This window comes from Chiloscyllium punctatum, chromosome 45 (assembly GCF_047496795.1).
Source record: "Chiloscyllium punctatum isolate Juve2018m chromosome 45, sChiPun1.3, whole genome shotgun sequence".
Classification (NCBI taxonomy): domain Eukaryota; kingdom Metazoa; phylum Chordata; class Chondrichthyes; order Orectolobiformes; family Hemiscylliidae; genus Chiloscyllium; species Chiloscyllium punctatum.
In genome coordinates, this window is record NC_092783.1 from 29079891 (window position 1) to 29106257 (window position 26367).

Consider the following 26367-nt stretch of genomic DNA (forward strand, 5'->3'; position numbering starts at 1 on the left):
CCTGGAGGGAGCCCACACAGACATAGGGAGAATGTGTAAACTCCACACGGACAAACGCCCCAGACTGGAATCGAACACAGGTCCCTGGTGCTGTGAGGCAGCAGTGTTAACCACTGAGTCACCGTACCTTCAACCTCATGGACTTGGATGTACATGGACTAGGTCTCATTGCACCTCTCCCTTTTCTAATCTGTTGCCATTCAGATAATAATCTGCCATCTCTGTTTTTGCTCCCAAAGTGGCTAACCTCACATTGATCCACATTATACTGCTGTGCACTTGCCCACTCACTCAACCTGTCCAAATCACACTGAATCATCTCTGCTGCATTCTCACAGTTCGCTCACTCAACAAGTTTTGTGTCATCTGCAAACTTGGAGACATTATGTTTAGTTCCCTCAACTAAATCTGTGGAATCCAGCTATCCAGAGGATAGACCGCTCAGAGAGTTTTCCAGGGACTCCCTGGTTTATGAACATCTGACTTACAAATGCTCATACTGACAAACATGATCCCAAACAATGGTGTAATTTCAAAGATGAAACATACAAGCATTTCTTGTACTTATGATCAGTTACTTTATATTGTCGTGTATTGTGATCTGATTTGTGTACAAACCAACTTGCAAATGGACTGAAGAACACAATCCTCTGGCAACCCAGGGACTTCCTGTACGTTTGTCTGGGTAGAAAAGTAAAAAAAAAGAGAGCCGAGAAGCAGGTCCCGACTTTGCTCAAGTTGGAGAAAGTGAGGCCTGCAGATACTGGAGCTCAGAGTCCAGAGTGTAGTGCTGGAAAAGCACAGCAGGTCAGGCAGTATCAAAGGAACAGGAGAATCGATATTTCAGGCATAAACCCTTCATCAGGATTGATTTGTGATGAAGGGCTTATGCCCGAAACATCGATTCTCCTGCTCCTCAGATGCTGCCTGACCTGCTGTGCTTTTCCAGCACCACACTCTGGACCCCGGCTTCGCTCAAGCCTGACATTGCAGACTGGCCTTTTCCTAGGCACATGTGTGGTCGGCTGATGACCCTACAGCCACCTCTTGAGAACAGAAGAGTCTGTGACAATTGTTCATGCATTTGGTCCAACAATGACTGAGATGTTAAGAAGAAATTGTATGAGAACCAGGAGGACAAGAGTGTGGTGATTGGTGACACAGTTTTTTGAGTGAGTCACCTGGTTTTCCCTACATGTTAGCCCTTGTAGAGTTTATCATGAAGACGGGGTTCCTTTTGATTCTTGTTATAGACCTGCTGAATTATACAGCATGGAAACAGACCCTTCGGTCCAACTTAGCCATACTGACCAGATGTTATAGATTCCCTTCAGTGTGGAAACAGACCCTTCGGCCCAAAAGGTCCACACTGACCCTCTGAAGAGGAACCCACCTAGACACATTCCCCTCTGACTAATGCACCTAATATTATGGGCAATTTAGCATGGCCTATTCACCTGACCTGCACATCTTTGGACTATGGGAGGAAACCAGAGCACCCGGAGGAAACCCACGCAGACACAAGGAGAATGTGCAAACTCCACAGACAGAATCGAACCTGGAACCCTGGTGCTGTGAGGCAGTAGTGCTAACCACTGAGCCAGTATGCCTAGTCCCATTTGCCAGCATTTGGCCCATATTCCTCCAAACCCTTCCTATTCATGTTCATATTCCAGATGCCTTTTAAATGTTGTAATTGTACCATCCTCCTCCACTTCCTCTGGCAGCTCATTCCATACAAGCACAACCCTCTGTGTGAAAATGTTGCCCTTAAGTCCCTTTTAAATCTTTCCCCTCTCAAATCTACGCCCTCTAGGTTTGGACTTCCCTACCCTGTGGAAAAGACCTTGACTATTTGCCCTTTCTATGCCCTCATGATTTTATAAACATCTATAAGGTCACCTCTCAGCATCTAATGCTCTAGTGAAAATGGCTGCAGCCTATTGAGCCTCTCCCTGTAGCTCAGAACCTGCAACCTTGGCAACATTCTTGTAAATCTTTTCTGAACCCTTTCAAGTTTCACAACATTCTTCACTGTTGTCATCATTGGAAAGTGTGGCACTGGAAAAGCACCGCAGGTCAGTCAGCATCCAAGGATCAGGAGGATCGACATTTCAGGCATAAGCCTTTCAGCAGAAATCGTGGGAACTTGCTACTCCTGAGTCTTTGCACTTACTTGAAGATTTCAATCTCGGCAACATCTTTTGACAAAAGGCAAAATTAAAAAAAAACCTGGTTGCATCCGTAATTGGCATCAGAATGACTCCATCACCATCCTATAGAGCAATATAACCAAGAGGAGGAGAGTGTTCTGCAGAACCCTCGATGTTGCAAAATAAAGTATACAAACTCATTCACAAGAGTAGCATTCTGCACCAGAGCCCCATGAGAGCTGCATCCACAGAGACTGGCATTGCCAAGAGCTGAGTGCGCAGGGATTGGTATTGCCAAGAGCAGAGTGCGCAGGGCTTGGCGTCGCCAAGAGCAGAGTGCGCAGGGCTTGGCGTCGCCAAGAGCAGAGTGCGCAGGGCTTGGCGTCGCCAAGAGCAGAGTGCGCAGGGCTTGGCGTCGCCAAGAGCAGAGTGCGCAGGGCTTGGCGTCGCCAAGAGCAGAGTGCGCAGGGCTTGGCGTCGCCAAGAGCAGAGTGCGCAGGGCTTGGCGTCGCCAAGAGCAGAGTGCGCAGGGCTTGGCGTCGCCAAGAGCTGCATAAGCGAGGACAGGCATTGCTGTGAGCTGTGCATGCAGAGATTGGCTTTGTGAGAGCTACAAGGTTTTTAGGTTCAGTGTTGGAAAACACCAGTCCCCTGAAGGAAATATAAGTGATAACTTTGAAGTAGCTAGTCGACAAATTGTCAAAGCTACTGCAGAATGCACTACAAATATAGGAAAGGCACTGGTGAGATTATCTTGATGAAAACCGAGATCAAATCAAGGAGCATAAGAACATAAGAACGAGGAGCAGGAGTAGGCCATCTCGCCCATCAAGCCTGCTCTGCCATTCGATAAGATCATGGCTGGCCTTTTTGTGGACTCAGCTCCACTTATCCAGCCACTCACCATAACTGTTAATTCCTTTACTGTTAAAAAATCTGTTTGCCATGAAAACATTCAATGAGGTGGCCTCAATTGCTTCACTGGACAGGGAATTCCACAGATTCACATCCCTTTGGATGTAGGAGCTCCTCGTCAACTCAGTGCAGAGTGCAGAGAATGGGAGATGTAGCAAGACTGGGTAAGAAAGTTCTATCTGTTCACAAGAAATCATTGCCTGAGGATGAAAGGATTATGTCATGGTGGCAGTAGATGGTGCAAGACACAAGGGAGTTGAAATACGCTGGAGAGCTTCGGGTCCATCTGTGCTAATGAGGAGTTTCTCTGATGCCCTGAAAACAGTGTTGCTTCCTCATTTCAGTCAAATATCCACTGCTTCTCAGTGTTTAGATTAGTCGGTGTGGAAACAGGCCCTTCGGCCCAACAAGTCCACACTGACCCGCAACCCACCCAGACCCATTCCCCTACATCTAACACTATGGGCAATTTAGCATGGCCAATTCACCTAACTTGCACATTTTTGTGGGAGGAAACTGGAGCACCCGGAGGAAACCCACACAGACACTGGGAGTATGTGCAAACTCCACACAGTCAGTCGCCTGAGGTGGGAATTGAACCCGGGTCTCTGGCGCTGTGGGGCAGCAATGCTAACCACTGTGCCACCGTGCCACCCTGGTGGGGGAAATACGCCCTTACAACATGGAGCTCAGCACCTTCAGGATATGCCTTGTTAAGGATTAATGAGAATATGAAAATAATATGGTTTACATCATCATTGGAAAGTGATGTAAGATCACATGATTGTTTTTCTCCATCAGTCTCATGGCTGAGGTAAAGCCTTGACCACGATGTTGATGGTGTTTAAACAAAAGGGTGGATTTTCTGCATCAAAAGACTCCTGCAATGTTAACCAACCTCTCACCAGGAATTGATGACAGTAAATATTTCACCCCAATTGACCATAACTGGGCCAGTAATAGACAAGCACCCAGTCTGAAAACGTGGCTAGCAAGCCTTCTTTGTGAATGTTGAAAATGCCACCAGATCCAAGGATGCTCCAGGCTCTGAGTGGATCTCCGGAGAAATATACAAACTTGGGGGAATTGTAGCTTTACATTAAACTCACACAATTACAACACAGAATGCAGGATCAACAAACAGTTTGCCAAGAGTCCTTCTACTGTAAGGACTCTTAGCCACTGTCAGAAAGCATCAAGTGAATTCAGTGAAAAATGCTTCGAACGTAATCTTCAGCTTTGGCCAACTATGAGAAGAATGCTGCGACAGTGGGACTCTGCAGCTGTGCCTTTGAACTGATGAAGCCTTTGACTTGGGAAGTGGCGTTGCCTTGTGGGGAGGTCAGTCAGGCTTGGTGGAGTTTTAATTTCACACTGGAACAATGGTCAGATTCACTGATTGTGGTGAATACGCTGACGTCACAAATTGGTGTGAGACAGGGGTGTGTCGTGCTCCTCAGTATACTGTCTGCTGTCAGGTTTCCTTGGGAATTTGGTAAAGTTGGAAGAGGGATACACAGCAGACAGTAAATCACTGCAAACTGAAACTGAAATAAGATTATAATCACACAGCATCAGGTTATAGTCCAACAGACTTATTTGGAAGTATTAGCTTTCAGAGTGCTGCTCCTTTGTCGGGGAGCTAATGGGGCAGGTTCATGGGACACAGGCTTTATAGCACAAGATCATAGTGTCATGCAACTGATACGATATATTGAACAAAACTAGATTTGCTGTTAAGTCTTTCATCTTCTAGAATGGATTGTAGGTTTCGATTAATTAACATGTAAATCCCAGAATGTCTTTCAAGTCACGTTCCTGAGATAACTTGTGGTTTTATTAAAAAAAAGTTATGGTCCTGTTGTTGTGTGAGTTTTAATTTTGGACACCCAGTCCAACACTGGCACCTCCAAATTATAAAAGAAAGTGACATTTAAGCTCAGACAATGTATTCAAAGTGTGAGGTTAGAGACTGTCTGTATTCAATCTTGAGTCAGGCTGGTTCTATTTCTAAAGTAGGAGTTTATAAAATGCCACATGGACTGCCTGCATTGCCTGCATGCAGATTGTGTGCTTTTTGAACAAAATAGAATGTATCTGCAAATACAATTTTGCAAATACAAATTCACCCCATAGATTTACAAGTGTGCATACATGTGAGGGAGAGTGTAAAAGTGTATGTGTATGTGTGAGAGAGAAAATATATAGTGTAGTGTGACATGAACCTCTCCAAGGCAGACTTTGGGATATGCAATAACGCAGAGTGGCCAAACAGAGGCTGATAGCCAAGTTTGATACCCATGGGGAAGGCCTTAACCTGGACATAGTTTCATGTCACACTACGGATGATCCCACTACACTATTCATATTCACACACAAACACCCTTACGTAATCACACACTCACACAGACCCTCTATCATACACATGCTGTCTCTCAGACACACACACACACTCCACACTCTCACACTCACACCCACGCGCACATGCTCTCACAGGCTGATACTCCGTCACACTCATGCACACACTACCAAGCATGCACTCACCCTCTTTCTGTCTGTCTCTCTCTCTCACTCACACACACACACACACAGTCTCTCCCTTACATGCACACACATGGGTTGACTTTGTATTTGCAGATACATTCTGTTTTGTCCAAAAAGGACAGTTTGCAGGACAGTCAGGCATTTGATATGGTTCCCGATGGTAAGCTAATGGAGAAAGTGAAATCACATGGTGTGCAAGATGTTCTAGCTAGGTGGATAAAGAACTGGTTGAGCGACAGGAGACAGAGTAGTAGTTGAAGGGAATTTCTCGAAATGGAGAAAGGTGACCAGTAGTGTTCCACAGGGATCAGTGCTGGGGCCACTGTTGTTTGTGATATACATAAATGATCTGGAAGAGGGCACTGTTGGTATGATCAGCAAGTTTGCAGATGACACAAAGATTGGTGGAGTAGCAGAACGCATAGGGGACTGTCAAAGAATATAGATTGGAGAGTTGGGCAGAGAAGTGGCAGATGGAGTTCAATCCAGGCAAATGTGAGGTGATGCATTTTGGGAAGTTTAATTCTAGACCGAATTATACAGTAAACAGAAGAACCTTGGAAAAAGTTGATGAGTAGAGAGATCTGGGAGTTCAGGCCCATTGTACCCTGAAAGTGGCTGCACAGGTGGATAGAGTGGTCAAGAAGGCATATGGTATGCTTGCCTTCATTGGACGGGGTATTGAGAATAAGAGCTGGAAGGTCATGGTAAAATTGTGCAAGACATTGGTTTGGCCGCATTTAGAATACTGTGTACAGTTCTGGGCGCCGCATTACCAAAAGGATGTGGACGCTTTGGAGAGGGTGCAGAGAAGGTTTACGAGGATGTTGCCTGATATGGAGGGTGCTAGCTATGAAGAGAGGTTGAGTAGATTAGCATTGTTTTCAGAAGAAAAAAGGAGATTGAGGGGGGACCTGATTGAGTTCTACAAAATTATGAAGGGTATAGACAGGGTAGATAGAGATAAGCTTTTTCCCAGGGTGAGGGATTCAATAATGAAAGGTCACGCTTACAAGGTGAGAGGTGAAAGGTTTAAGGGGGATACATGTGGCAAGTCCTTTACACAGAGGGTGGTAGGCGCCTGGAATGCGTTGCCAGCAGAGGTGGTAGAGGCAGGCACGGTAGATTCATTTAAGATGCATCTGGACAGATACATGAGTAGGTAGGGAGCAGAGGGATGCAGATGCTTAGGAAATGGGTGATAGGTTTAGACAGTGGATTTGAATCGGCTCAGGCTTGGAGGGCCGAAGGGCCTGTTCCTGGGCTGTAAATTGTCTTTGTTCTTTGTTCTTCTTGAAAAAAGTTCTGGGATTTACATATTAATGAACTGAAACCTGCAACCCATTCTAAAAGTTGAAAGACTTAACAGCAATCTAGATTTGTTCAATATATATCAGTTGCATGACACTATGTGCTATAAAGTCTGCGACTTATGATTCTTCCTCACTAGCTACCTGATGAAGCAACGGTGCTCCGAGAGCTAGTGCTTCCAAATAAACCTGTTGGACTATAACCTGGTGTTGAGTGATTTTTAACTTTGTACACCCCAGTCCAACACCAGCATCTCCAAATCATGATACTGAAATGAGCATCTGCTATCGGTGATGACAGTGTAAGTTACTGTTTGCTCATGACCAGTCCCTCCAGCAGCATTCTGAAGAGGTCTTTCAAAGGATCGTGGATTGTTTTTCAGAAGCAGCTGAGGATTTTGGGTTAACCATCAGGAAAGGAGTGAAACTAGAAGACAGAGGGTGGTGGTGGAGGGTTGTTTTTCAGACTGGAGGCCTGTGACCAGTGGAGTGCCTCAAGGATCGGTGCTGGGTCCTCGACTTTTTGTCATTTACATAAATGGTTTGGATGTGAGCATAAGAGGTAGAGTTAGTAAGTTTGCAGATGACATCCAAATTGGAGGTGTAGTGGACAGTGAAGAGGGTTACCTCAGATTACAACAGGATCTGGACCAGATGGGCCAATGGGCTGAGTAGTGGCAGATGGAGTTTAATTCAGATAAATGTGAGTGCTGCATTTTGGGAAAGCAAATCTTAGCAGGACTTATACACTTAATGGTAAGGTCCTAGGGAATGTTACTGAACAAAGAGACCTTGGAGTGCAGGTTTATAGCTCCTTGAAAGTGGAGTCGCAGGTAGATAGGATAGTGAAGAAGGTGTTTGGCATGCTTTCCTTTATTGGTCAGAGTATTGAGTAACGGAGTTGGGAGGTCATGTTGCGGCTGTACAAGACATTGGTTAGGCCACTGTTGGAATATTGCGTGCAATTCTGGTCTCCTTCCTATCGGAAAGATGTTGTGAAACTTGAAAGGATTCAGAAAAGATTTACAAGGACGTTGCCAGGGTTGGAGGATTTGAACTATAGGGAGAGGCTGAACAGGCTGGGGCTGTTTTCCCTGGAGCGTCGGAGGCTGAGGGGTGACCTTTTAGAGGTTTACAAAATTATGAAGGGCATGGATGGGGTAAATTGGCAAAGTCTTTTCCCTGGGGTTGGGAAGTGCTTAACACAACACTGAACACTGTCAATAACTTCTTTAGTTTTCAAAGTAGAGTCATACCAGACTCAAAATGTTACCTGGTTTTTCTGTCCACAGATGTTGCCAGACTTTGCTGAGTTACTCCATCATTCTCTGTGTTTGTTGTTGATAACCACTTCTTTCAGAAACATTAGCTCCAGCAATGTGTGCAAAGGCACGCAACAGAATTCATTGAGAAACAGGCCCATCAGCCCATCACATTTACACCAATCAACAAACACGAAACTGCACTAAGCCCATTTACTAGCACTTGGTCTATAGCTTACTATACCCTCACAGTTTAAGTGCTCATCCAGAGACCACCAATCTCAGGCAGCACGTTTCATTTTTCTACCACCGTTTGGGCGAAAAAATGTTTCCTCAGATTGCCTCTAAACCACTTGTTCCTCTCCTTAAACATATGCTGTCCGGTCTGTCTGGGGAAAAGATTCTCATGATCTACTTTGTCTATGTCTCGTAATTTTTTATACCTCAATCAGGTCCCGTTCAGCCTCCACTGTTGCAGGGAAAACAAACCCAGTCCCTCCTCATAACTGAGACATTTCAGCCCAGGCAACATCCTGGTGAATCTCCTCTGCATCCTCTCCAGCGCAATCCTGTTCTTCTAATAGTGTGACGACCAGCACTGCAAATGGTATACCGTTTATGGTCTAACCAATGTTTTGTAAAGTTGTAACAGCATTTCTCTGCTTCAATATTCTAAACCCTGGCTTAGAACCATTTTCCTTATCCTTTTCTTTAATGAGTTTGAAATTTAAAGTTACAGTCACCATCCCAAAATGCTCACCCACTGACACTTCAACATTCAACTGGCTTAATTTCCTAGGACTAGGTCTAGCACTGCCCCATCCCTTGTAGGACCATCCATGTACCAGCATAAAAAACCCACCTGAATGCACTTTAAAAATTCTATCACATCCAATCTTTTCAAACTAAGGTGTTCTCAGTTAATGTGAGCAAAGTTGAAATTCCCTGTTTCTTTCACACATCTCTGTGATTTGCCTCCATATCTCCTGTTCTATCTCCCTCCAACTATTGGGAGGCCTGTTGTGTAATCGCAGCAAAGTAATCACCGCATTTTTATTTCTAAGCTCGACCTCATTTGCAATGATAGTTTATTTTGTCGATAGTGCAATGCCCCACCTCTCTTATATATCCCCCTACCATGCCTGAAACTTGTTAAGCTGTCAGTCCTGCCCTTACTTCAACCATGCAACAATATCGCATTCCCAAATGCTGATGAACATTTTAAATTCATCTGCCTTACCAGTCAGGTCTTGTATTAAAATAAATACAAGCTAGCCTTCCAGATCTCCAATTCTGCTTATCCTGCCCGTGGCTCTACTCCCTACCAGACTGTCTTAACATTCCTTCAATATCTCATTGGACCTTGTTTGATTCTTTCCAATTACTCTGTGCCCCATCTCCCCATGCACATGAGCACACCTCCCAGCTAAGATACTATCCTGTTCTGGTTCAGGAGCAACATATCCAGCTTGTACAGGTTTCTCGGGTCAGTGGGTGGTATAATGCCACAGTGGTAGCACAATGCCAAGGACCCAGGTTCGATTTCGCCCTCGGGTGACTGTCTGTGTGGAGTTTGCACATTCTCCCTGTGTCTGCATGGGTTTCCTCCCACAGTCCAACGCTGTACAGCTTAGGTGAATTGGCTATGCTAAATTGCCAATAATAGTGTTCAGGGATGTGCAGGCTAGGTGATTTAGCCATGACAAATGCAGGGTTGTGTGGATAGGTTTGGGAGGGGTGGAGTTTAGTCTGGGTAGGGTCTTTGTAAGGTCAGTGCAGACTCAATGGGCTGAAAGGCCTTTATCTGCACTGTCGGGATTCTATGAATGGCCCCAGTGATTCAAAAGTCCAAAGCCCTCCCTCTTCAGCATTCCCCTTTAGGCTCACATTTATCTGACCTCTACACGATAGCACGGAACATTGGAAGTAATCCAGACATGACAAATTTAGTAATCTCGCTCTTTAATCTACTAACGAATGATCTAAATTCCCTGTTGTAGGACCTCATTTCTTTTTTTTAAACCCATGTTGTTGGTACTGAAGGGGAAGGCTGTTCACCCTCCCCCCTTCAAAACGTCCTGCAGCTCCCCTGAGACATTCCTGATCCTGGCACCGTGCTTTCCAGCAGCACATTTTCAGCTCTGATCTCCAGCATCTGCAGTCCTCACTTTCTCCTGGCACCAGGGAGACAATATATCATTTGAGAGGCTTATTTGCTGCCCAGTTCCCCGTACAATTGAGTCCCCGATCACTAAAGCTCCCCTACTCCTTTTCCTCTCCGTGGTGCCAGTGATTTGGCAGGTGCTGCTTTCCCCTGATTAGCCATCTCCCCCCAGCGGTATCGAACATGATCTATCTGTTTCTGAGGGCAATGGCCACAGGGGGCTCCTGGTGGTCAACCAGTGCTTTTTGAGTCTGTGTAGTCCTTCCTTGTGTTGTGAGCAGCTCACTATATGTGCTGCCTATGAGGTCCTCAGCCTCACCAGTCCATCAGCAGCCCCATGCAGTCAGTCAGGAGCTGCAGCTGAACGTACTTGTTGTATACATGGTCGCCGTAGTGATTGGAAGTATCCTTGTTTTCCTGCATATTGCAGAAGGAGCATTCCACAGCGGTGAGTGAACCTTAGCAACTACAACAATAACATTACTCAACCCTACCCACTACTCACTGAAGCAGATTTCCCGTTCGTGCTCTCCATATTCCTGATAAACTACAAACCAGAAAAGTAAACACATGACACTCTATCCTCCTCCCGGTACTAGTCTCCTGGTCCCTAAGCAGCCAAACGTCTTGCTCTGAGCACCTTTCAAACTCAGTTATCACCTCAGGAGCTCTGCCTCTGGGTTCACAGAAGGTTCCACTTACTCTGCACTTACTCCCTCCCTCTTCGACTGAGCTCAATCCGCTCCCTCTCTCTCTTCGACTGAACTTGATTCCCTCCCTCTCCCTCTCCCTCTCCCTTTCCGACTGGGCTCGATTCCCTCCCTTTCCCTCTCCCTCCTGAATGAGCTTGATTCTCTCCCTCTCCCTCTCCGACTGAACTTGATCCGCTCCCTCTCCCCCTCCCTCTCCGTCTCCAACTGAGCTCAATTCCCTCCCTCTCCCTCTCCCTCTCCCTTTCCCTCTGCCTCTCCGTCTCCCTCTCCAACTGAACTCAATTCCCTCCCTCTCCCTCTCCCTCTCCCTTTCCCTCTGCCTCTCCGTCTCCCTCTCCAACTGAACTCAATTCCCTCCCTCTCCCTCTCCCTCTCCCTCTCCCTCTCCCTCTCCCTTCTGTCTGGGCTCGATTCCCTCCCTCTCCCTCTAACAACAAACCTTGCCGTGTATAAAATGGTGCATGTTCAGGAAGTGTAGGTTAGGTGCATGAGTCAGGAGTAAATGTGGAATATTAGGGTAAGGAGTGGTTCTGGGTGGGTTACTCTTCAGAGGGTCAGTGTGGGGTTGTCAGGCCGAATGGCGTGTTTCTACTCTGTAGGGATTCCATGTTTCTGTGACACCTAGACCTCTTACATTCCTGTGAGACAATGACGCATTGTTAGGCAACTAACCTGGTTCCAAATGAGAAGCATTCAGAACATCACGGGAGATCACCAAACAGGAGGATAAAGTGACCAAAATGGAGATACTTTAAAGAACAGCAACATCTAAAATTGAAGCACTGAACATTTCATCCCAGCTCAGATGGAGTGCTCATGTAGTACAGGTAACAGTCAATAACATCCCTAAAGCAGCAATGCATCACAACTCAAACATAGACATTGCCCACAAGGTGGGCTGTGAATAGGAGGAAGATTTCTAAAAGGTGAGCCTCAGGAAATTTGGCATGTGGAACATCAGTGATGTCACTTCCTTCAAAGCAAAGAATCTATAGAGCTAAGGGTAAAAAAACAAAGCTAGAAATGCTGGACAATCACAGCCTAGTTAGATAATTCATCCTGGTTCACACTTTGAAAACCACTGAGCTCTGCAGTTGGGCTGGAGACAACATTAGAATGGACAACTGAGAACTCCATTGTTGTGGTCTCATTGTAGATTGTTAAAGTTTAAAGAAGAAACCAAGCAATTAATTGAAATTGCAGCACATGATTTCAGGTTTTGTAACAAAAACAAACTTTATATAAAGAGTAATTAAGCAAAGTAAGTACCACTACCTTTTAAAGATAATTCTTTCATTGGATATGGGCTTTTTCTAGCTGATCCAGCTTTATAGCAAATCCCTAAGGACCCGAGAAGAGAGTTGTTTTCCAGCACTGTGCTGTGGGTCTGGAGTTCAATGTATGGTTCTGTACAATGAAAACAGCTGATTTCATTCACCAAAAGGATGTTAGTGAACTAGGTGGACGACATCGCAGAGGCCAGACACCAACTCGCTGACACCTCCTGCTACTATCCCCTCAAGGTGGACGAGTGGGAGGGAGAGTTAAAATGGATGGCCACCGGAAGGTGTTGGTGGCAGTCAGGTTTGTGGATTTTGGGTAAGAGGTAGAACTAGGGGATACAGGGTTGGGGAACTATGAGATTGGATGGGAGATCACCTGAGGTGATGAGATTATGGATGGTTTTGGTGATGAGAATATGGATGGTTTTGGTGTTGGGGTCTGACTGTAGATGGTGAAAATGGCAGATAATAATGCCCTGGATTTGGAGATTAAATGGGGTGGAATGTGAGGACCAGGCAGATTCATTCCTTGTGGCTGGGTGTGTGGGGTTTGAGGGCGGAGGTGCAGGAAATGGAGAAGTTGTGATTGAGGGGCATTGTTGATCACAGAGGAGAGGAATTTATTGTCCTTGAAGTAGGAGGACATTTTTTTGATTAGATTAGATTAGATTACAGTGTGGAAACAGGCCCTTCGGCCTGGGGTGTCCTGGAGTGGAATCGCACATCCTAGCAGTGAGGGGGAGGTCAGGGGGGTGATGGTAAATACCCAGCAGGGCTTGGAGATGGAGTGAGTGCTGAGCTGGAGTTGGCAGTGGGGGTGGAGACTGATCTCATGCACACTACCACTCCGGAGACAATCATATGATTGGCGGTGATGTTGACAGTCATGTGACCAGCAGTGTCCATGGAGCCAGAGTGGTTGACGGCATTGGTGGAAGTGGTGGTCGTGGCGGACTCTCTCTCCAATTGCAATGCCTGCTCATCTTCTCTGCCCTGAAGCTCTTTCAAATCTCCCCAACCCCCACCCCATCCCAGATCCAACATGGTACCGCCCTCTTGACCTGACCCACCTGTCCATCTTCCTTCTCACCTATCTGCTCCACACTTGCCACCGGCCGACCTATTACAATCATCTCCTACCTCCGCCCACCTATCACCATCCCGCCTACCATTCCTCTAGCACCAGCCCCTCCCCCTATTTATTTGTCAGCACCCCCCCTTTCCCCTCCCCAGTCCTGATGAAGGGTTATGCCTAAAATGTTAGCTCTCTTGCTTCTCTGATGCTGCCTGACCTGCTGTGCCTTTTCCAGTGCTACACTTTACCAACTCTGACTCTCCAGCGCCTGCAGACCTTACTATCTTCTCTTTATTACTAGTCTAGTGACAATCCCAGTACACCACAATGTCACTGTAACTTATAAAATCTTGAAGTTTCATTTATTTTTCCCAGGACAATCCCAAAATTTTGCAACAACTCCATGTTTTTTTTGCCAGGAGATATCCCATAGCCTTCTAAGCTAATTCGGCTGACTGCTTTCTGCCTTCAGGCTCTTTGAAAACCAGCATATATAGCTTCCATGATCTGCAAGATGTAAGAAGTCTTCCAATTTCTGTTCACTGACAAAATCCAGATTGAGGTTGGGTCCCAACATGTTCCACGTGGTGAGTGGCAGGTCTTGCTGTATTTGATCATGGACTGCTTCAGTATCTGAGAAGTCACGAATGGTGCTGAACGTTGTGCAGTTGTCAGTGAACATCCCCACTTCTGACCTTATGGTGAGGGGAAGGTCAGTGATGAAGATGGTTTGGCCTAGGACATGATTCTGGTGCAATGGTAGTGTCCATACATCTGAGCCAGGAGACCCAGGTTCAAGTCCCATCTGTTCCCTTGGTGTTTATTCATAGAGTCCTACAGCACAGAGACAGGCCCTTTGGCCCAAACTGGTCCATGCCGACCAAAATGTCCATTCATGCTAACCCCATTTCCCTGCACTTGGCCCATATCCTTCTAATCCTTTCCTATCCATGTATTTGTTCAAATACCTTTTAAATGTTGTTAATGTACCCACCTCAACCACTTCTGCTGGCAGCTTATTCCATATGCGTACAACCCTCTATGTTAAAAAGTTGCCCCTCAGGTTCCCTTTTATTCTTTCCCCTCTTCCCCTTAAACCGAGGCCCTCTCGTCCTCAATTCCCCAACCCTGGGAAAAAGACTGAGTGCATTCACCCTCTCCATGCCTCTCATGATCTTATACACTTCGATAAGATCCCCCTCAGTCTTCTACATTCTAAAGAAAAAAGTCCTAGCTTGTCCAACCTCTCCCTCTAACTCAGATCATAGAGTCCAGGCAACATTTTTGTAAATTTCTTCAGCGTTAGTACCTCTTTGGATTCACCCTAATCTTCACAGCCAAGGCTATCTTCTCACCTTTCTGATTTCCTTCTTCAGTGAACTCCTGTATTCCCTATACACTTCCAGGGATTCCCTTGATCCCAGCTGCCTGTATACCTGAGCCATACCCCTCCTTTTTTCTGGTCAAAGTCTCAATATCTCTGGTCATCCAGGGTTCCCTCATGCTGCTAACCTTACCCTTCACCTTCACAGGCACATATAGACCTTGAAGTCTAGCTATCTCATTTTTAAACATGTTGACTAGAAAATATCTACCCCGAGGAACTCCTGCAGACATGTCCAGGAGTTGAGATGACTGACAGCCAACAACCACAACCATCTTCCGATGTGCCAGTCTGACACCAACCAACAGAGCATTTATCCCTTATTTCTGTTGACCCTAGTTTTGCTAGGCTAGGGCCCCTTGAACTGAAAATGTGTTGCTGGAAAAGCGCAGCAGGTCAGGCAGCATCCAAGGAGCAGGAGAATTGACGTTTCGGCCATGAGCCCTTCTTCAGGGGAGACAGGAACAAAGCAGAGAACGAGCCACGCTGCCCACTGCACTGGGCTGGCATGGGAGACACTGCTTCATATACAACCCATTCTCTCACCCTACTCATAACATAACGTCCAGGTCGCACAGTTTACCTGTCCTCGGCTACACCCCAACCTGAACACCATCTCAAAGTCAGTCCCCAGTGCCACTGGAGACCTGCATCTTGTCATTGTCTCGTACATCGCATAGAGTCTCCTTCCCCACAATGTGATCCAGATTTTAGCATCACGATCAACAAATATTTCATAATCCATGATGGGTCTGCTGCGCCCAGCTCCCATCCACCTTTTGTGACAAGTGGCCAAAGCCTCTCAACCCTCTGAGAGAAGAAATTCCACCCCATCTCAGTCCTAAGTTGGTGCCCCTTTATTCTGAGACTATGCCCTCTGGTCCTAGACTCTCCCATGGGGGAAGCATTGTCTCAGCATTTAAAAAGATGCCCCTTCAAAATCTGATATGTGGCAATGAGATCACCTTTCATTCTTCTAAATTTCAATGAGTAGAGTTTAGCCTTTGCTCATAAGATAACCCCTCCATACTAGGGATCATAAAGTGAACCTTCGAAAAACTGCCTCCAATGAAATTGTATCTTTCCTTAAATAAGGGGGCCAAAACTGCTGACAGTACTCCAGTTCTGATGTTACCAGCATCTTATACAGTTCCTGTTAGACCTCCCTCCTCTTATACCCCAATCCCCTTGAAATAAGGATTTAGGGCGGCATGGTGGCTCAGTGGTTAGCAGACCCGGGTTCAATTCCCACCTCAGGCAATTGTCTGTGTGGAGTTTGCACATTCTCAACGTGTCTGCACTGGTTTGCTCCGGTTTCCTCCCACAGTCCAAAAATATGCCGGTTAGGTGAATTGACCATGCTAAATTGCCTGTAGTGTTAGGTGTAGGGGAATGGGTCTGGGTGGATTGCTCTTCAGAAGGTCGGTGTGGACTTGTTGGGCCGAAGGGCCTATTTCCACACTGTAAGTAATCTAATCTAACATACCATTTGCCTTCCTGATTACCTGTCTGCTAACTTTCTGTGTACAAGTTTCTCAAGTCCCTTTGTGTTGCAGCTTTCTGCAGTTATTCTGTATTTAAATAATACTTATTCTTTTGTCCTTCCTTCCAAAATAAATAACTTTTCGTTTTCCCACATTGTATTCCATTTGCCAACTTTTTGCCCACTTGCTTAATCTATTTGGTGTTTGCACATTCTCCCCATGTTTGCGTGGGTTTCCTCCTGCCTCACAGCACCAGGGACCCGGGTTTGATTTCCACCTCGGGTGACTGTCTGTGTGGAGTTTGCACATTCTCCTTGTGTCTGTGTGGGTTTGCTCTGGGTGCTCCAGTTTCCTCCCACAATCCAAAGATGTGCAGGTTAGATGAATTAGCCATGCTAAATTGCCCATAGTGTTCAGGGGCATAGGTTAGGTGCATTAGTCTGGGGTAAATGTCGAGTAATTGGGTAGGGGAATGGGTCTGGGTGGGCTACTCTTCAGAGAGTCTGTGTGGACTTGTTGGTCCAAATGGCCTGTTTCCACACAGTAGGGATTTTATGATTTTGATGAATATCTCTCTGTAAACTTTGCATGCTTCTTGCAAGTTACCTTTCCACCTATTTTTATGTAGACTGCAAATTTAGCTACCATACATTAACCTCTATCTTCCGAGTCGTTAGTGTATATCATAAATAGTTATGGTCCTAGCACTGATCCCCATGGAACCCCACTGTCACAGGTCCCCAACCTAAAAAAGAACTCCTTGGCATCAGCGGATACCCCGAATTCACAACCAGCATCCCTGCATCATCGTTCAAGGATGTTGTACGCTCGGACAGGTACTGTCAATGTGGAGTTGCCCCAACACGAATCCTGACATTTTCGCCAGCCATGACAGATGGGGGAAATCGGTGCTCTGCATCTGGAGCTCCTGATGTCTAGGCTGGTGAAGTAGTGGAGTCCATTCTACCAGACCGTGCCAGCCTGGTCTGTGGTTGCTACCTAGTTTAGTGAAAGTTCAGCTGTTTGGACCAACGCCTAGCACTGTAGGAAGAACATCAATGACCTCTCTCCACCCTGCCGACGTAAGAGGCACCATTCTCTCTCTGATCTCTCTCTATTACTGCACCCATGAGCGAGAATGTTTAGATTAGGCATTGTTTAATCAGCAGCTGAAATAGATCAGTCAGCACCAGGCAGCAGGGGAAAAGAAGTTGGTGCGAGTTACGACATGGGTGGTCTTTTTTGCAACTCCTTTGACTTCTGAGGAACGATTGGTGAGACCTGTCAGGAGCGTGTTGGAATGGACAAGTCTCGAGGGAGCAAGATCTTCGATGAGGATTCCGGCAGAGGGTGAGCAAAGAGAAGTGGAATGAGAACTGTGTGTGTCAGTTGTGGTTGGACAGTTAGTGCTGTCCAGTCTAGTTCGATGGGGTTTCTGTCCTGCTCTGGAGGTTGTTGTTCCACTACACAGTGCTGAAGTGTTGTCCTTAGGATGAGATGTTGAAATAGGTCAGGGACAAAGAGTAGATTCTGAAAGGACACCAGCAGGAAGTTGAGCTCTAGCCTGGACTGTCATTCATTACAATAGGCTTTTGTTGTTACAGTTTCAACAGTACATTCACTGTTCCATAAGGTTATTCCCCATGAGGACACCAATATTTTAGTCACTCCTCACTCCAGTTTCTTCTCATTGCAGTCACCCCTCTTTACTGTCATTCCTCATTATTCACTCCCCATTCCTCTCCTCTCACTTCCTATTACTCTCGCTCACTCATTACTGTCATTCCCATTGCTCATACTCCTTATTACTGTCACTCCTTATTACTCTCAATCGCTCTGACTCTCATTCTTCATTGCTATCACTCCTCATTAATCTCCTTCCCTGTTACTCCAACCCCCATTACACTAGCTCCTCATTACTCTCACTTCCTACTCCCTATTACCCTCTCCATTACACTAGCTCCTCGTTACTCTCACTTCCCTTTGCTGTCAATCCCTCTTACTGTTGCTGTACGTTAATTTACTCCTGTTTAGTCGTGTTGGTCTTCATTAACTGTGAATGGTCTTTTATTGCCAGCTGTCTGGAACTGCAGTCCTTTCGCTTGGCTTGTGGCTTCGCTTTGACTCTGAGACCACCACCATATTCAGTGGCGACCATTGCCCCACGTCTTTCTACATTGGTAAGTGAAGTGTGGTTTGGGGAGGGGGGGGGTGGGGGGGACAGATATTGTTGTGTCAACACCATTCTGAACAATTTGTAAACACTGCTCATTATGTAAAGCATTCGGAGACACGAAGCATGATCCAGCTGGAGGGCAGTAGAGAGGGAGTAACAAGATGGGTGAAGAGAGCTGTGGTGATAAGTGTACTGCTCCATACAGCAGCTTTCATTTCGGGAGGTTTGATGTGATTCTACATTGAGCTGAAGGTGGAGTTTGGTGTATAGGTGCTGCCCATTACAGCCTGTGGAAATAAAGGAAATAACTAGAGAGAGGTAGGAAAGCAGGACACTGTTAACAAAGGATGATAGATGTGTTATGCGCAGGTGAAAAACTTGGCAGGAGTATAATCTGTAAATGGTAAGGTTTGGTATGTAGACTGGAAAAGCAGCACATTAACAGGAGAGAAACTGGAGAGTGTTGTGGTCTAGAGGGCTCTGGGTGTCCTTGTACATAAAGTCGTAAAGATGTACAGCATGGAAACAGACCTTTCGGTCCAACTCCTCCATGCTGACCAGCTATCCGAAATAAATCTAGTCCCATTTGCCAGCATATGGCCCATAACCTCTCAACTCTTTCTATTCGTATAGCCATCCAGATGCCATTTAAATGTTGTAATTGTATCAACCTGCACCACTTCCTCTGGCAGCTCATTCCATACACACACCACCCTCTGTATGAAAAGGTTGCCCCTTTTAAATCTTTCCCTCTCACTTTAAACCTATGCTCTCGAGTTTTGGACTCACCCCACCCTGGGGAATAGACTTTGTCTATTTACACTATCCATGCTTCTCGTGATTTTATAAACCTCTATAAGCTCACCCCTCAGTCTCTGATGCTGCAGGAAAAACAGCCCCAGTCTATTCAGCCTCTCCCTATAGCTCAAACCCCCCCAAACCTGGCAACATCCTTGTAAATGTTATCTGAACAGTTTCAAGTTTCACAACATCCTTCCTATTGCAGGGAGACCAGACAATGGCCTAACCAATGTCCTGTACAGCCGCAACATGACCTCCCAACTCCGATACTCATGAATCAAAATTAACAAGTTGTTTCGGAAGGCAAATCTTGCTATTCCTCTTCAAGGTGTTGGTGAAGTTACATCAAGAATACTGAAGCACAGTTTGCACTCCCAGTTGAAGTGGAAGTGGTTGCATCGGAAGTGGCTCACAGACTGTTCACTTGGCTAATTCCCGGAGATGAAGAGTTTGCTCATGAAGAGAGATTGTGTAAGTTGGTCTCTGGGTTTTGAGGAATCAGAGGTGATTTATAGAAACATATAAGATTCTCTGGGGCATTGACAGGGTTAATGTTGATGAAAGGCCCCTTGTAGGGAGTTCAGAACTAGTGGACAGAGATAAGGAGGATTTTGAGAAGATCCTGAATTGTGGGGATTTTCCCCCACTGAGCTGTGGAGGCTGAGGTAGACAGGCAGGAAAGATCATTTCAGATCCATATCAGATCAGCCATTACCTCATTGACTGGTGGAGCAAGCTTGAAGGTCTGAATGGTTTACTCCTGCTCCAATTTCTTATCCTCCTCCATTGCCTCCATCGCCTCCATGTACACTTCCTGCTGTCCTATTCTCCTCCATTGCCTCCTTCTACACTTCCTGCTGCCTTGGGAATGCAGCCAACATGATCAGTGGGCAGAAGATACAAAATGTTGAAAATACCTACAAAAAATAAAATAACAGCTTCTTCCCTACTGTTATCAGACTTAGGAATGGACCTCTCCTTTATTAGATGTGATCATTCTCTGTACCTTCTCTGTAGCTATAACACTATATTCTGTATTCTGTTCTGTTATCCTGATGTGCTTATGTAAGGTGTGATTTGTCTGGTGAGCACACAAAACAATACTTTTCACTGCATCTCAGTACCGGTGACAATAATAAATCAAGTCAACTCACTTCCAGCCTCTGCACTACAGATCCGAACCATTGTCAGCAATCACTGTCGACCAAGTATGGGGTGTTCACCTTGGAAATTCTGTCTCTCTGGTCATGGGTCCTGATGGGTCTTTTCTGAGTTCGATTCAACTGCACGTTTTGCAGGTGTTTTCAAGACGTGGAACTGGTTTTTAATCTCGAGATCATTGGCATTCCTTTCACCAGTTCCTTTGCCGTATTTCCTTTTGTTGGATTAGTGGTGCTGGAAGAGCACAGCAGTTCAGGCAGCATCCGAGGAGCAGCAAAATCGACGTTTCGGGCAAAAGCCCTTCACCAGGAATAAAGGCAGTGAGCCTGAAGCGTGGAGAGATAAGCTAGAGGAGGGTGGGGGTGGGGAGAGAGTAGCATAGAGTACAATGGGTGAGTGGGGGAGGAGATGAAGGTGATAGGTCAGGGAGGAGGGTGGAGTGGATAGGTGGAAAAGAAGATAGGCAGGTAGGACAAGTCATGGGGACAGTGCTGAGCTGGAAGTTTGGAACTAGGGTGAGGTGGGGAAAAGAGGAAACTGTTGAAGTCCACATTGATGCCCTGGGATTGAAGTGTTCCGAGGCGGAAGATGAGGCATTCTTCCTCCAGGCGTCTGGTGGTGAGGGAGCGGTGGTGAAGGACATCCAGGACCTCCATGTCCTCGGCAGAGTGGGAGGGGGAGTTGAAATGTTGGGCCACGGGGCGATGTGGTTGATTGGTGCGGGTGTCCCGGAGATGTTTCCTAAAGCGCTCTGCTAGGAGGCACCCAGTCTCCCCAATGTAGAGGAGCAACGGATACAATAAATGATATTGGTGGATGTGCAGGTAAAACTTTGATGGATGTGGAAGGCTCCTTTAGGGCCTTGGATGGAGGTGAGGGAGGAGGTGTGGGCACAGGATGAACAGTTCCTGCGGTGGAAGGGGAAGGTGCCAGGATGGGAGGGTGGGTTGTAGGGGGGTGTGGACCTGTCCAGGTAGTCATGGAGGGAAGGTGGAAAGGGGTGGGGAGGGAAATATATCCCAGGTGGTGGAAATGTTGGCAGATGATTTGGTTTGTGCGAAGGTTGGTAGGGTGGAAGGTGAGCACCAGGGGCGTTCTGTCCTTGTTACGGTTGGAGGGGTGGGGTCTGAGGGCGGAGTGCGGGATGTGGACGAGATGCGTTGGAGGGCATCTTTAACTACGTGGGAAGAGAAATTGCGGTCTCTGAAGAAGGAGGCCATCTGGTGTGTTCTGTGGTGGAACTGGTCCTCCTGGGAGCAGATACGGCGGAGGCGGAGGAATTGGGAATATGGGATGGCATTTTTGCAAGAGATAGGGTAGGAAGAGGTGTAATCCAGGTAGCTGTGGGAGTCGGTGGGTTTGTAAAAAACGTCAGTGTCAAGTCGGTCATCATTAATGGAGATGGAGAGGTCCAGGAAGGGGAAGGAGGTGTCAGAGATGGTCCAGGTAAATTTAAGGTCAGGGTGGAATGTGTTGGTGAAGTTGATGAATTGCTTAACCTCCTCGCGGGAGCACGAGGTGGTGCCAATGCAGTCATCAATGTAGTGGAGGAAGAGGTGGGGATTGGTGCCTGTATAATTACGGAAGATTGACTGTTCTATTGACAGGTTTAATCAAAGAATTGTGTCCCTTCATCCAGGAGCTTCCTCTAAGTTGGCTTCTTCTGAAAGAGTTGATGTCTGTGTTGCATTACTTGAGAGAAGCCTTCGGGGAGTCTTTGAACCATTTCCTCTGTCCTCCTCTCATTTGAGTGCCTTCCTTGAGCTGGGTGAGGAATGTTTGCTTTGGCAGTTGGAACTCAGATGGCAGCTAAGCGGAGTTTGTTTTGGATGATCATGGCCTCATTGCTGGTGCTTCAAAAAAGCTTCAAAAACCTGTCCTCCCAACTGATGTGGAGCATCCATCTCAAAAAGTGTTGATGGTGCTTCATTTCGGCCTTGAGGTGTTGTCTATATGTTGTCCAAGTTTGGAGTCATATCAAAGGTTTGGAAGGATGAGACAAGAATCTTAGCAGCACAAATGTTATTTGGGCAATGATCTTCATGGTGACGGAAAACAGGGAGATTCCTGGGTAGCTCCCACAGTTCTCTTTGTCTCCTTTTGTTGAGGACTGTGGCAACAGCAGCATCACTGAGATCAGCAGGGATTTCTTTTTTAGTCCCAGATTTTCAGGAACATTTATTGGGGTGGGGTGGGCGGGGAGTTGGGTGGGGGGGTTGGTGTATGTGTGTGTGTGTGTAATTCCCATAAAGAGAGATAGAGAGTGACACACACACACACACACACACACACACACACACACACACACACACACACACACACACACAAGAATGACACACATACAGAGGGAATCAGAGAAACCATGAAACAGTGTCCCTCTCTCTGATTCCCTCTGTATGTGTATCATTCTCTCTGATCCTGTGTACGTGTGTGTGACTCTCTGATTCCCACCCTCTGATTCCCTGTGTGTTTGTCACTCTCTCTCTATTTGTCTGTTTATGTGGATGTCACTCTCCCTGTGTGACTCTCTCTGTGGGTGCACTTTCCCTGATTCTTACTCAGTGGGTATTACTCCCTTTCTGATTCCCTCTTTGTGGGTATCTCTCTCTTTTGGTGAGTCTCTGTTTGTTTCCATGTTATTTTCAGAATCTGCCTCTCTTTCTCTACTTCTCTAGGATTCTCTTAGGAGCTGGAGTACTCCCTTGAACCTGCCCTGCAAATCAATAAGTTATTGGCTGATCTGTTTGTAAACTCAAAGCCACATTCCTGCCTATGCCCGATAACCTTTCACCTCCTTGCTTAACAAGAATCTACCACTGCCTCAGATATATTCCAGAACTTCTATTCCACCATCTTTTTGAGATGAGATCGAAAAACCTACCACAATCTGACAGAAATAAATTCTCCTCACCTCTGGTTCAAATGGGTGACTCCTTATTTTGAAACAGTGACCCCTCGCTCTAGATTCTGTCTTTTCTTTCAGCTGCGTTCACTCACTCTGTTTCTCTATTTTAACCTTTGTATCACTTTTTCTCTGTCATTATCTCTCAATTAATTTTTCACCTCTTTGTCTCTCTCTCTTTCTATCTCTGTCTGAATATCGATGTCTTCTAACTTTGTCTTTGTATCTTTCTCCAATTCCCATCTCCCTGTATGGTTCTTCAGCTCCTATGTCTGCCTTACTGTCTGTCTTCTCCTGACCATGTCTCTATGTCACGTTGCCCAGGCTTCATCTGTCTTTCTGTTGCCCTCTTTTATTTATCTCTGACCTCCTTTCAGTGTGAACTGAATCTGCAGTGTGCTTGTGTGTTTTGATTGAGGCTGTACTGAGCTCAGCCATGGTGGGTTGGTGGCTGAGTGAAGAATGGTGTATGGGGGTGGGGTGATGTTTGCCTGGTTTTCTGCATTTTTCTCTATAAATAGCTTGTGTGCAGGAAGTGGCGGATTCCTGACTGGGAGCAGGTTGTGCCTATTAGGATGGAGTTCCAGATTGGGTTGCAAGGAATCAGCAGGGTTGGTTAACCCTTTGCAAACATCATGTGCTGATTCTGAACTGACGGCAGAGGAGGGCCATAATTACAGTCAATCTTTGTCAGTGCAAAAACCGCAACAGGCAGCATGTGTTCAGTCTGGCGACCATCCCAGGAACGCCCAGTCAGAACAGTGAGTGGTGGTAACCACAGTAACAGGGTGGGGTCTGACGACCAATCGTTTGGTAAGGCTCAGGCCAAATGCATTCTGACTTAAGTTAGAATATTGTGCTGCTGTACAGAGAATAACAGCAGTTCCAGGAAATCTGGAGCAATACTGTGAGTAGCAGGGCCTGCTATAAAAAATAAAAACCAAAAGAACTGCATATGCTGTAAATCAGTGACAAAAATAGAAATTGCTGGAAAAACTCAGCAGGCCTGGCAGCATCTGAGAAAAGAAATCAGAGTTAATGTTTCAGGTCATTCGACCTGTAATATTAGGTCTGACTTCTCTCCGCATGTACTGCCAGGCCTCTTGAGCTTTTCTAGCAACTTCTGTTTTTGTCACAGTATTTGCTTGTTTTTAGTGTGACTGACATTGTAGGTCATAGCTCTGAGTAAGTACAGAAACTGCCAGTTAGTAATTCCCCATCAGATCAGGGATTGACAATGAGCTCAGGAATTCCCAGGATGTAGAGCAAATCATTTCTTGTTCCAATACAATGACAGTACAGTGATCGGAAGTAACTGAAGAGTGGAACATGTCATTGCAGAGATTGGAAACAGTCAATGAAACATGACAGTGGCAACAGGCGCAGGTCACTCCCTGTCTGTGAGCAAACTGTCCATTGAAACTCCCAACAGAGACTGGTGCTAGATGCATTCGTTCCCAGTCAGAACAGAGACTGACAATAGTCACAAGACACCGGTCATAGAGTAATACAGCATGGAAGCAGGCCCTTCTCCCAAACTGGTCTGTACTGATCATGTGCCACTCAGCTAGTTCCAATTACCTGCATTTCATCCATATCCCTCTAAATCTTTCTCATCCATGGACCTATCCAAATGTTTTTTAAATATTGCTATTATACCTGCCTCAATTACTTTCTCTGGCAGCCCATTCCACATACGCAGCACTCTCTCTGTGAAGAAGTTGACCCACAGGCCCTTCTGAAATCTTTCCCCTCTCACCTTAAACCTATGCCCTCTAATTTTCATGATGGTTGGGCCTAGGACATTAACCCGAGGAACACTTGCAGAGATGTTCTAGAGCTGAGATGACTGACTTTCAACAACCAATACCATCTTCCTATGTGCCAGATATGACTCAAACCAGTGGAACGTTTGCCCTCTAGATATAGCACTTTGGGCTACAGGGATCAAAAGGTATGGGGGAAAAGGAGGAATGGGCAATTAAATTGAATGATCATACTGAATGACAGAGCAGGCTTGAAAGGATGAATGACCTACTCTTGCTTCTATTGTCTATGTTTCTATATATCAGTTTTTTATTACGTCACCCTTGCAACATGTTTTTAAATTTATGCCCTCTTTTCTTTTTGTTGCAAAAAAGAGTGAGCAGGTCAGCTTGGATGTAGTGATGTGTAATGAAGTAGTTTTAGTAAATGATCTCTGAGTAAAAGATCCCTTAGGGAACAGTGACCATAGTATGACAGGCTTTAGTATTCAACTTCAGCGGGGGAAATCTGGGCTGCAAAAAAACCAAGCTAATCTTAAACAAGGGTAATTATGTAGAAATGAGGGCAGAACTGGCTGGAGTGGATTGGGAAAGGGGTTTAGAAGCAAAGAGGAAACATGACAGACATTTAATAAAATAGTTTATGTCTCCCAGGACAGACACATGCCAGTGAGGAAGGTGGGTTCTAGGAAGGGAATGAACAGACCATGATTAACGAGGCAAGTTAATGCTTCTTTCAAATTGGAAGAAAAATAACATACAACATGACAAAGATTCTGGTAAAGTTGAGGACTGGGAAAAGTTTTAAATACCAACAAAAATGATCAAAAGGAAAAGGGAGAAAAATAAACTATGAGGGTAAACTAGAAAGTAATATAAAAATGGGCAGTAAGAGCTTCTTTAAATATGTGGCATGGTGGCTGAGTGGTTAGCCTCACAGCACCAGGGTCCTCGGTCCAACTCCAGCCTCGAGTGACTATCTATGTGGAGTTTGCACATTCTCCCTGCGTCTGTGTGGGTTTCCTCCGGGTACTCCAGTTTCCTCCCACAGTCCAAAGATTAGGTGTATTGGCCTTGCTAAATTGCCCATAATGTGAGGTGCATTAGATGCTGGGAAATGGGTCTGGGTGGATTACTCTTCAGAGGGTCAGTGTGGACTTGTTGGGCCGAAGGGCCTGTTTCCACACTGAAGGGAATCTAATCTAATCTAATGTGAAAAAAAGTCAAAGTGTACATAGGCCCACTCAAAGACAGGGCTGGAGAAATAATAGCGA

General features: G+C 45.9%; 1 protein-coding gene across 2 annotated transcripts in view; it reads left to right on the forward strand.

The window, feature by feature from the left end:
* LOC140467095 (CD9 antigen-like) overlaps positions 1 to 26367 on the forward strand; it is an 88987-nt gene that overhangs the window by 19954 nt on the left and 42666 nt on the right. For both annotated transcript variants that reach the window (XM_072563161.1, XM_072563160.1), the window contains exon 2: positions 18365 to 18467. In XM_072563161.1, coding sequence (XP_072419262.1) covers positions 18365 to 18467 — 103 coding nt within the window. The remainder of the gene's footprint in view (positions 1 to 18364; positions 18468 to 26367) is intronic.